Raw genomic sequence first — 12,822 nt, forward strand, 5'->3', positions numbered from 1 at the left:
TTCTGGCACCGAGTTTGAGTGGAACGGAAAATCGAATCCAAGGCACAGGAGTGTTTTCCCTCCCGCAAAGCCGAGCTTCCCATGTGGCTGTTCCCTAGCGGAGCAGTGCTGCAGATTCTGGGGCCACAGAACCAGCCTCCTGGAGGAGTGCCCTCCCTGAGCTGGTTCCCGAAGGGAAGGGCACTGTTCCTACACTATCTGCTGACAGTTTCCTAATTCATGACTACAGCTGAGCCCATCTTGTTTTTAAAACACATAAAATATGCACCAGTTAATTAGCCCTCAAAAGAGAAGCCCCCTCGGAAATTCACAGTCCCCTGCTGCCAGGTACATCACCCACTCATCACGATGCCAAAGGCACAACCACATTCTTTCTTTCTTCCTTTCTTCCTTCTCTCCTCCCTTCCTTCCTTCCCTTCCCTTCCCCTCCCCTCCCCTCCCCTCCCTTCCCTCCCCTCCCCTCCCCTCCCCTCCCCTCCCTCCCCTCCCTCCCCTCCCCTTCCTTCCTTCCTTCCTTCCTTCCTTCCTTCCTTCCTTGAGACAGGGTTTCTCTGTGTAGCTTTGGAGCCTATCTTGGAACTCATTCTGTAGCTCAGGCTAGCCTTGAACTCACAGAGATCCACCTGCCTCTGCCTTCTTGGTGTGGGATTACAGGTGGAATCCACCACAGCCAGGCCCAAATACTCTTTCTTTAAAGGTAAAGAAAAGGTTGGTTAACTCAGATGGGTCGAACCATTTCCCAAGGTTATAGTTATGACCTATTACTCACGTTTTACCAAAATCTGGGAATCCGGGGTCAATCTTAGTTTAAGGATTTAACAAAAATATCATCTATAGAATAGACTTTCTTCAAATTCTAGTTGTCATCTTTCCGGACACCCTAGCTGCTTCCAGAGTCCCATGGTCCACATTCACGCAAAATGCTTAGTCATTCCAGGGCCTTACATCCTACATAATCCATGTGCAGTGTAATCTATGCGCATGCGTGGCGTGGCTATGTAAGCCCTATACGTATGTGCGAGGCAATCCTTAAAAGCAGATCCCACTCTTCCTCCTCGCCTTCCACACATTTCTCTGGCAGGCCTGCTCACTCTCCATCTTTCCTATCCTTCCCTAATAAAACCCTTAAAGTGGGTTTTGTTGTATCTCATGGTCCCTTCCTGCGTGCGCCCAGTAAATATCACTAGTGTTTCAATACATTCAAATAATAATTTTAAATTTCCTACATAATATATTTTTCCATGGAAAACTTACACTAGGTGGTCTATTTGAATTTAATGGAATATTTAAAATCTAATCTCGATCTTCATTTTGGAGAGGATCAGGCGGCCAAACCACAGGCTCCCCGGAGCCTTGGTTTCGGTTCAGTAGAACAAGCTGGAGCTGAGCAAGCAATTCTCAGAAAAACCTCAACTTAGGGGCAACCAAAGAACAGGTGCCCCTACCCCAGCCTCCTGTGGGCAGAGCAGGCACCCCCAAGCCCCTTCTGCCGGCTCAGCACATGCCCCCAGACTTCTGCTGGCTAAAGATAGCTTTCCCTGCCCTCCTCAACAAGTCCCTGGACACTAGCCCGCCCCCATCACCACCAATGGGCCCCTAACCACTGCAGCCTCCCACCAATCAGCTCCCAGACTAATCTTGCCTCCACCAATCAGCACCAGATTAATCCCTCCTCCCTGGAATTCCCCTAACTCTGCTTAAAAAGGAGCTTGCTAAATTGCACACGTGACTGTTGGTCTTTCTTGAGGGCTCCTCTCGGACCCTAACAATTTTCAAGCTACACACTCATCAGTCCAGATCTGAAGTGTTCGTTAAGGGATGGTGCGCGGCAAGTGAATCCTAAAACACCACAGCGGTCTTCTAGAGTCCATCCCGACAGGTTCACAAAGAAAGCACGCCTGTATCCGATTCGGGCAAGCTGCTGCTGCTGCCACCTACCTACCCAGGACAGGGCTCCAGGTCCACCTCCCATTCCAAAGCAAACTGTGACCTGGCCACTGGTCAAAACGCACCCGCTGGAGATTGTCAACAGGCTCAGGAAGCTCCCGTTGCAGGGAGTCCCAAAGACTCAAATATAAAGCATTGTTTATTTGTCCTGCAACCAGGCACCTCGGGTCTACACTGCGGCGATGTCTGCCCTTTGTGTCACCCTTGTTTGCCTGTTGCTTTCTTTTTCAAGAGACAGTCTTGCCGTGTAATTCAGGATGGAACTTGCTTCAGCCTCACCAGGGCTGGGTTTCCAAGCATACGCTCACACCAGGCTCATGTTCATGACTTTATACATCTGTTTTCAATGTTTAAGGTCCTTTCCCCTAGCAGATACTAACTAGAAGGAAGGTTCTGGCAGGGCAGCATTGGTGCGCATCTTTAATCCTGGCACTCTGGAGGCTGAGGCAGGAGGATCTCTGTGAGTTCGAGGCAGCCTGGTCTCTTTAGAGTGAGTTCCAGGACAGCCAAGGCTACACACACACACACACACACACACACACACACACACACACACACACCAAAAACTTAAAAAAAAAAAAAGAAAGTTTTGTTGTTGTTGTTGTTGTTTTTTTTAGGACAGCCAAGGCTACACACACACACACACACACACACACACACACACACACACACGCATACACACACACACACACACACACACACACACACACACCAAAAACTTAAAAAGAAAAAGAAAGGTTTTTTTTTTTTTTAGGACAGCCAAGGCTACACACACACACACACACACACACACACACACACACACCAAAAACTTAAAAAGAAAAAGAAAGGTTTTTTTTGTTTTTTGTTTTTTGTTTTTAGGACAGCCAAGGCTACACACACACACACACACACATACACACACACACACACACAACCCAAAAACTCAAAAAGAAAAAGAAAGAAGGGGTTTTTTTTAAACCACACATCAAGTTGACTGCTCAATTACACATAAGAAGAAACACTGTGAATATGCCCGAGCCTGCAACAAGAATCCTAATTACTTCATTTATGATTTTTTTTTAAACGCCACATTAGGCTAGTGAGATGCCTAGCAACTTGAATTTGAATCCTCAGGACCTACATGGTAGAACGTGTTCTCTGACCACTGCACGCAGCTTTGGCATGTATACACATGCACATACATGCAAACACACATGCTAAATAAAAAATGCAATAAAAAATTTTAAACAGCATTTTTCTCTAAAACAGTGGTTCTCAACCTTCCTAACACTGCGACCCTTTAATACAGTTCCTCGGGTTGTGGTAACCCCCAACCATAAAATAATTTCGTTGCTACTTCATAACTGTAATTTTACTACTGTGATGAATCATAATGTAAACATGTGATGTGCAGCCGGGCGGTGCACGCCTTTAATCCCAGCCCTCAGGAGGCTCCTGTAGAAAGGTCAATTGCGACCCACAGGTTGAGAACCACTGCGCTAAAATCTACAAATGTGGTGTTTTTTGTAAAAGATGAACAGAAATAAAGACAACCAGTAATAACTTTAAAAATAAGCAAAGCAAAGATTAAAAAAGAAAAAAGTACATCTCTCTATGAAGATCTTCTTCATTATGAAACTTTGGGGTAGAGGTTACTCAGTGGTTAGGAACACGTCCTGCTCCTTGAGAGGACCCCAGTCAGTTCCCAGTATATCAAACAGAGCACAAAATCACCTGTAATTCCAGTACCAGGGGATCCTATGCCTTCTTATGGACCCTCAGGCACCCATACACATGTGACATATACTCACACAATCCATACATGTGCATAAAGATAAATCTAATAAAAGTTTTTTTTTTTAAGTTTGTAACAGTGAGTCTCTCAGTTACACGAACAACATACAGATTGGCCAAATTCTCAAAGAATTGTAACTGCTCACTAGAGTCCAGTGCCTGCTGAGCTGGACAGCTTAAAGACCCTTATGAATCTCAGGACAGAGGTCTGGGAATATAGATAGCTCAGTTGGTAGAGTGCTTGCCTAGTATAGACATCAGGCACTGATCTTCCGGGGTGGGGTGGGGTATTCAGACAATGAGAGGGAAAACAGGAATGAATAACACATTAAATCAAAGTTCAACAACACTAACAAAGTTTGCGGTGGTGGCGCACCCCTTTAAACCCAGCACTTGGAAGGCAGAGCCAGGTGGATCTCTGTAAGTTTGCGGTCAGCCTGGTCTGCAGAGTGAGATCCAGGACAGGCACCAAAACTACACTGAGAAACCTTGTCTCAAAAAACAAAGCTTGTAATTTTTTGTTTTTGTTGTTTTTTGAGAAGGGTCTATGTAGCCTTGGCTAGGCGGGCCTGGAACTCACTATGTAGACCTGGCTACCCTCAAACTAACACAGATCAGCCAGTCTCTGCCTCCCAAGTACTTAAAGCCATGTGCCACCACACCCGCCACAACACTAACAGTCTAACGCTTAAAACAGGCCAGGCCAGCCTGGTCTACCAAGCGAGATCCAGAGAAACCCTGTCTCGAAAAACAAAAACAAAAAAACAAAAACAGCCAGAGAGCCCGAGGGACGGCTCAGTGGTCGGAAGTGTTTGCCACACACACACAAGGATCATCATGCCCAGCACCCACATAAAAGAAGCTGGGCACAACAGTGCATGCCTGGAATGCAGTGCTGAGAAGAGGGACGGGATGATCCTTGGCGCTGGCTGGCCTGCTAGTCCAGTGAAATTAGCAGGCTCCAGCTCCGTGAAAGACCCTGTCTCACCAAAACTACACGGAGAAACCCTGTCTTGAATCCCCCCCCCCAAAAAAAGACCCTGTCTCAAAGATAAGGAGACAGGCCCCTACCCAATGTTGACCCCTCGCCTATCACCCCACACTCACACACATACATGTGTGGAACATACACACACACACACACACACACACCTATAAAAACAAACAAACAGATGTGAAGTCATGAAGGAGTAAAAGAGTAAGTAGATTTTCAATGATGCTTATGTCTCTAAAGTTGTTCAACTCTCCATTTACACTTCTTCTTCCCTGACGACAAGAACCTTCACACTTTAAGGCACCGGTTTCCTGGGACTTGAAGCCGAGGAACGCACCTTCGGGGAGCATGTCTGGAATGTCAGCCTGGTACTTTGGGCCCACTCTGATTTCGCCTTTGTCAGCTAATAACGTCTTCACGGAAGGGTCGTACACCAACGAGTAGAAGAAAGCATCCTGGGGAAAAAAAATGACAGAAAACACCTAAGTGAGCTGGAGTCCTTCTACTTTTTATGGAGCAATCAAATCCATACCACAAAAGCGAAAACTGTAACTTTAACTTCCGCGTATATAAAACTTCATTTTAGTGAACACATTAACAAATCTTCAAGATCATGGCAATACTGTCATCGTGTATACTAGCACAAAATTACATAAAGCCAAAACCAACAACCTTAAGAAGAATATGAAATTTTACAATTTGCTTGCGTTCTGAGAGGCTGGCTGGGATGGCTAGCAGGGAGGCTGAGGCAGGAGGGCCCCTTTCAGGCCAGTCGGAGCTACACAGAAAAACTCTGTTTCAAAAGCAAAATGAAGCTGGAACATGGTGGCACCCATCTTTAGTCTCAGCACTCAGGAGTCAGAGGCAGGAGGATCTCTCTGAGTTCCAGGCCAGCCAGGGATACATAGTGAGACGGTCTCAGAAATAAAAGAAACAAACAAACACCCCACAAATTACCGACTAAATATACAAGAGTGGGACTTAGTTGTACTTTTTACAGATGTGGTTTTTTTTTTAGTTTATGTGCATCAGTGTTTGCCTACATGTATGCCTGTGCATCACATGCATGCCTGGAGCCCACAGAGGCCAGGAAAGGGCACCAGATCCCCTGGAACTGGAGTTACAGGTAGTCGTAAGCTACCACGTGGGTGCTGGCAATTAAATGCAGATCCTTTGCAAGAGCATCCAGTGCTCTTAACCACTGAGCCATCTCTCCAGCCCCCTTACACATAGTTTGTTAATATCACTATATAAATCCCATTAAATTGTTATGATAATTCTGTCATTCTCTTTTAAACTGTAATGCATAGTCATGTGTATAAAGATCGATGTCGTGGATTATGCTCATTGTTAATAATAAAGCTGACTGGCCGATAGCCGGGCAGGAAGAGATTGAGCACGAGAGCCAGACTAGGAGTTTTCTGGGAAGAGCAAGGGCAGAGTCAGAGTTGCCGGCAGATGCAGAGGAAGCGAGATGAGGAATGTCACACTGAGAAAAGGTCCCAAGCCATGTGGAACATAGATAAGAATTATGGGTTAATGTAAATGTAAGAACTAGTCAGTAATAAGCCTGAGCTACTAGCCAGGCATTTATAATTAATACAAGCCTCTGAGTGATTATTTGGAAGAGGCTGCGGGACAGGGTGTGACAGAGAAAAGCCTCTGTCTACAGATAGACACAAGCATTACTAAACACACGATTACCACCAACCTACACATTAAACATCCCATAGGTTCCTCCAAAAGTTCAGTAGGGCCAGCAAGAGGGCTCAGAGGGTAAAGGTGCTTACAGCCCAAGACTAATCCTGAGTTTGACCCCTGGAACCCACACAAAAAGCTAACAGGAGAGAAATGACTCCGAGTCATCCTCTGACCTCCAGATACATACAGTGGCATCTGTGTCTGCTCCTCTCCTATCACATACATACGCATTTGAACAAGCGCACACACATACAATAAGCAAAACAAATAAACAAAAAGGCTCCAGCGCCCTAGAGTTAATAAGCACAGTGGCCGGCCGCCTATTCTTATGAACTCTGTGGAGCCGCTAGAGTGTGAGGTATTTATTCAAAACCAGACCACAGGGAGGAGTGAGAATCGGAGATAAACAACCTCATCTACACCCTGAGCTGCACTTCAGGAAGCCTCTCACTGGCTAGTGACAAGGAGCTGTCGCTTTTGCTAACTCTGCCTTCAGCCAGGACAGTGCACTCCAGTCGGTGCCCCCTTGCCGGGATGGCAAAATAACACTCAGGCACAAAATGAAATAAAGTCCAAGGTATGGGCTTCATGTGAAGTAACAGGGAGAAAACACGAAGTGAAAAGGACTGCAAATTACCTCTTTGTCAAGGTACGACAGCACCGACTCTGTCTCATTCAGCAGGGCCACACTGCATTTCCCCCTGTTTCAAAGAAAAGGGCGCACAACAGACATTACATCCAGAGTGATTGCATACACAGTGAGGAATATTCAAACTCTAAGGGCAGATGAAAGTCTAGATGGCAGCGGGGGACATATTTAAACTCTCCAGACCAGCTTTGCAGTCCTGGTCTCAGGTAATCTGCACAATAAAGCCGCCTTTACAGGCATTTACAGAGGCCAGCCGGTTTCAGCGATGTTACTAGACAGCAAATCATTACAACAGACACTTCATAGGCTCCTCCTAACCGTTCAATTAATAAAAAACTCAATGAAACCTTCAGACTAACAGTGAAGTTCTCGACCTACAAAAGCACTGAGGTAATCATACACAGGAAGGAGGTCTTCAGTCATCCCCATACAACCCAGCATCATAGTCAGACTCAAGCAGTGATCTGCAGGAGAGTTGGAAATAATGTACATTCACATGAGGATGTAACCAACCTACCTTTGCTGGAACGACTCTCGAGGTTAGTTCGATTTTAAACACAAATAACTTCTGTAGAGCAAGGGGCAAAGTAAAGGTCTACACATTCATGGGTCTTGAGGTCTGGCATCATTCTCCTGATGGAGCCCTGAGCGTGACTTAAATGAAAATCTTTGGTTCTGAGAAAGGCCATCACTAGGTGGTACTGGCTGGACTCGAACTCACAGAGATGGATCTGCCTCAGCTTCTTGAGCTCTGAGAAGAAGTAAGGCTATCCAAGGTGGAAGAATGAATGACAAATTCTTTCAAAGTTACTTTCCACTGGAGTAAAAATTTTACTCTGAGGGGCTGAAACGGTGACTCAGTGGTTAAGAGCACTGATTGTTCTTCCAGAGGATCTAGGTTCAATTCCCAGCACCCGCATGGCAGCTTGCAACTATCTGTAACTCCAACATCTGACACCTTCACACAGACACACATGCCGGCAAAACATCAATGCCCATAAAATAAAATAAGTAATTTTTTTTTTTAAGCTGAGGATCGAACCCAGGGCCTTGTGCTTGCTAGACAAGCGCTCTACCATTGAGTTAAATCCCCAACCCCAGTAAATTATTTTTAAAAAATTTTACTGTAGGGGCTGGAGAGATGGCTCAGAGGTTAAGAGCACCGGCTGCTCTTCCAGAGGACCTGAGTTCAATTCCCAGCAACCACATGGTGGCTCACACACATCTGTAATGAGATCTGGCGCCCTCTTCTGGCCTGCAGACAGAACACTGTGTAGATAATAAAGAAACAAATCAAATAAACAAATAATAAAAACTGTTAAAAAAATTTTTACTCTTGCCAGTTGTGGTGGCGCACACCAGTAGGATTTGCTGAAGGAGGTGGAGGCAGGAGGATCACAAGTTGAAGGCCAGCCAAATAGAAAAATAAAATTTAAATTAAAAAAAAATTTTTTTTTCACTCTTAGCCTAACACTCAAACATGCAAACCCAAACATCACATACACAAACAGGAAACAAGACCATCTCCGGTGTGGTGGCGCACGCCTGTAATCCCAGCACTCGGGAGGCAGAGGCAGGTGGATCTCTGTGAGTTCGAGGCCAGCCTGGTCTACAGAGCGAGTTCTAGAGCAGTTAGGGCTACACAGAGAAACCTGTCTCAAAAAACAAAAACAAAAAAGACTGTCTTGCTCATAGATTACTAGTGAAATATAAGTCAAAGAAAAAAAACAAACAAAAAACCAGAAAAACCAACAAATTAAAAGCAAATAAAATACAACTACAATTCAAAAATACTGATTAAAAGTGACAGTATTTTGAGTGGACTCAGCACTCAGGAAGCAAAGGCGAACAGCACTCCATGAGTTCTAACCAGCCAGGGTACACAGTGAGATTCTGTCTCTAAACAGACAGACAGACAATACCAAAACAACTTAAAATTTTAAGGGGGCCATTTTTTTTTCTTTTTCAAAAGTTCCCTAAAATTCGTTTGTCTGAACCAGGAACAGTACCTGACACTTGTAACGCTAGAGTAAGCTTTATAGGCATTCGAGGCCTCTCTGGGTGTGCGGTTTGGAAAAGGAAATGTCCCCCACAGGCTCGGGGATCTGAACACTGGGTTCCCAGTTGGTGGTGCTGTTTGTGGAGACTTGGATGGACAGCCTTGCCCTTGGGAACTCACTGGGGATTTCAGATTGTAGCTCCTGTCCACTTCCAGTTCCTTCCCTGCTTCCCGTTTGCAATTGGAGACATGAGCTCTGGGCTTCTGCCCCTGCTGCCCTGCCTGCTGCTCACTGCCCTGCCTCCCAGAGGTGATGGACTCTCATGCCTCTGCAGCCACCGCCCAAATAAACCCTTTCTTCTCTAAGAACCCCGGGGTTCTGGGGTTTTGTTTTGTTTTTTAAAAGATTTATTTATTATGTACACAGAAGAGGGCGCCAGATCTCATTACAGAAGGTTGTGAGCCACCATGTGGGTGCTGGAATTGAACTCAGGACTTCTGGAAGAGCAATCTTAACCTCTGAGCCATCTCTCCAGCTCTGAGATTCTGGCAAACACAGCAACAGAAGTAACTAATACACTGGGCCATTGTGTGAAACCCTGCCTCAGAAACAAAGGAAAGAATAGTAAGTAGTAGAACATCACATGTAGAAGACACCTGCAGAGAAACTGAAAATGCATACAGAATGAGAATCAAGTACAGGACTGCCTTGGAGGTAGTGTGTGTGTGTGTGTGTGTGTGTGTGTGTGTGTGTGTGTGTGTGTGAGATAGTTAAAAAAAAAAGTTAAAACCAAAAGAAGAAGGATCCTAACAGATACATGTAGATACTATACATCACAGACACACAGAGACAGACAGACAGACAGACAGACAGACACACACACACACACACACACACACACACAAAGCTGCTAACTCTACACAGGTTTCTTGGACTTGGCACCTTGGCTAACATTTGGGAATAGGTGAGTTTTTGTTGTTGGGCCTGTGTTATGGGTAGCAGCAACCGTAACCTTTCCCTGATGACAGCAGTACCTAGTTGTCACAAACAAGGTTATCCAGGCATATTTAATGCTCTGTGGGAGGCTATCCTTCATTGAGAGCCATTGTTCTGCATGTTGGGGGTTAATAAATCATGGTTTTAGTAACTGGATCTTGAGACCAAACTTTTTTTCCCCCCCCCCAAGACAGGGTTTCTCTCTGTAGTTTTGGAGCCTGTCCTGGACTAGCTCTGTAGCCCAGGCTGGCCTTGAACTCAGAGATCCACCTGCCTCTGCCTCTAGAGTGCTGGGATTACAGGCGTGCGCGCGACCGCCACCACCACCACCACCACCACCACCACCACCACCACCACCGCCCAGCAAGACCAAACATTTTAGAGTGCTTATACAAGTAAAAAAGAGTGTGGTTTTGTAGGTTTTTAGATTACAAAACATGGAGCAAAGAGAAACAGTCTAGATACTTCTATACATTTTCTAATTAAATATTATTTCTGTTGTGACACTTTAACAGATGTTAACAAACAAAAATTAGAAGAAGGCAATTAGGGTATCCGAGGATACAGCCAATTGAAAGAGTCCTTGTCTATTATGCATGAGGTCCTGGGTTTGGTCTCCAGTACTCAGAAACCAGGAGTGGCGGTGCCTGCCTGGAGTCCCATCACCTGGGACGCAGAATTGGAGGACTGGAAGTTCAAAGTCATCCTTGGCTACCTAGGGAGTTCAAGACTAGCTTGGGTGACACAGACCCTGTTGTTAGTTATTTGGTGCTCTTACCCTGCAAGGAAAGGTCCCAAAACACAACAAATCCACAGAAGAGTTTTTATTAAGATAGGAGAGAAAAAGACAGACGTGAACAGGCCCATGGGAAACACACGGGGTCAAGAGAAAGGTGAAGCTGGTGCAAAATGGCACCGGCTTAAAAAGGGTGGGCCGCGCATGCGTATAGGAACTCACGTGGCTACTCCTCGCATGCACGTAGATCACATGCCTGCACAGGCCATGCAAAGCCACAGAGTCCTAGTCATGCGAGATGTTTTGACCCGGAAATGGCTATTTTGAACTGGAAATAACTAGGCGGAAGTGTCTAGGTCTACCAGGCATGCCCAACCGTGTGGGCATGTTGTGACTTCATATCACCTGTAACAACAAAAGCAAACACCACACTAGGAAGAAACCTCAACACCCACTGGAGTAAGTAAATTCAGGAATGCAAAAGCCAAGAAAAGAAGGGTGAGGTTTGGATTTCATGTCAATGGATTTAGTGAATAAGTGGGAAGAGCAAGCAGTGTTTGGGAAAGTTCACTGTGGGGGTGGCATGTGAAGGCTACAGACTTGGAGACAAATAGAAAAAGAAGCTGTCAAAGAGGACTCAGAAAAGGAAAGCCTCGTCTGGCCTCCCTCCTCTTTCCAAAGTAAGTACGGGAAGACTCTCCTCTCTGGGTCACATGAGAGATACATCCTGTGAACAGCAGGGAAACTCAGACAGCCCACCACATGCAGAAAATTAAGAAGAAGTTCCTTGTGTGATTTATTTGGGAGCTGGGTGGTGGACCCCCAAAAGAGTAAGAAGAAACAAACAACAACAGAACTATTTTGCAATTGATGCCTGCTGGGAAAGGAATATTTGTAATCTGTTTTCTTGTGGAATGTCACTAGGCTTATCAACCACACGCCAGAGCAGACGCCCTGCCCAGGAGGCACTCAAAACAGAAAACAGAATCGGTAGGTTTTTGTTTTGTTTTGTTTTGTTCCTTTGGCTGTTTATTTTTGGGTTCTTTGAGTGGGCATTTTGTTTTCTTGTTTCATTGTTTTTTGTTTTTTTTTAAAGGTTGTCTGTTTTGATTTGGGGGGGGGGGTTGTTGTTGTTTCCTGTTTATTTCTGTGTGAGACAGAGAGAGAGGAAGAGACAGAGCACATGAAATTGGGTGGGCAGGGAGGTGGAGGATATGGGAAAGAGTATGATCAAAATATGTTACATAAAAAAGACTTTAATTTTTTTTTTTTGGAAAGCGTTCTAGGTACTGAGGATAAACCTGTGCCAGAACACCTGCTTAGTATGCAGGAGGCCCTACAAGGAAGGGGGAGGAAGGGCTTCCTTATAAACTCTGCTACGACTTCCTCTCTCCCTGTCCTTCCCTGAAGCCCCGGTTCTACCAACAAGGCTAAGAGCAGAATTAAGTGCACAAAGTCACTTTGTCATGCTAAAATTATTTTTACGGGAAAACAGTTTAACTTAAACGTCATCTGATTTTGAATAAAGACGAGCCAGTGTTCATTTTAATTTTCTAAACATAAACGTAATTGAGTTCTGTTGAAATGCCAACATCATCAAGTACTTAACAGAAGGAAGTTTTGCTTCGTAGGGCTTTTCCAGTCTCCTTTGTAAGGAGCTGTGTAAATTTTAGATCACCACCACTTCAGGTTCTCCAGTCAGCAGGGAAGGGCCAGTCACACCCAAAAGGAGGCAACCAAACAGCACATGGCGGTTTGAATGAGGATGGCCCCCATGGGCTCATATGTTTGAATGCTTAGCCATCAAGGAGTGGCACTAATTGAGAAGGATTAGGAGGTGTGGCCTTGTTGGAAAAATTGGGTCACTGAGAGTGGGCTTTGAGGTGTCAAATGCCAAGCCAGGCCCACCGTCTGTGTCTCTGTCCCTGCCTCTCCAATACCACACTCCTTGCCACCATGCTCTCCGCCATGATGATAACAGGCTGAATCTCTGAAACTATAAGCAAACCACCAATTAAATGCT

The 12,822-nt window shown here is 45.3% G+C and overlaps 1 protein-coding gene across 6 annotated transcripts in view; it reads right to left on the reverse strand.

The window, feature by feature from the left end:
• The window catches only part of Mta3 (metastasis associated 1 family member 3), a 126,296-nt gene that overhangs the window by 69,004 nt on the left and 44,470 nt on the right, over positions 1-12,822 (reverse strand). For all 6 annotated transcript variants that reach the window (XM_036170405.1, XM_036170403.1, XM_036170404.1 and 3 more), the window contains exons 5-6: positions 7,056-7,119; positions 5,055-5,172 (exon numbers count right to left, since the gene is read on the reverse strand). In XM_036170405.1, the coding sequence (XP_036026298.1) occupies positions 5,055-5,172; positions 7,056-7,119 (182 nt within the window). The remainder of the gene's footprint in view (positions 1-5,054; positions 5,173-7,055; positions 7,120-12,822) is intronic.

Source organism: Onychomys torridus, chromosome 21, assembly GCF_903995425.1.
Source record: "Onychomys torridus chromosome 21, mOncTor1.1, whole genome shotgun sequence".
Lineage (NCBI taxonomy): Eukaryota > Metazoa > Chordata > Mammalia > Rodentia > Cricetidae > Onychomys > Onychomys torridus.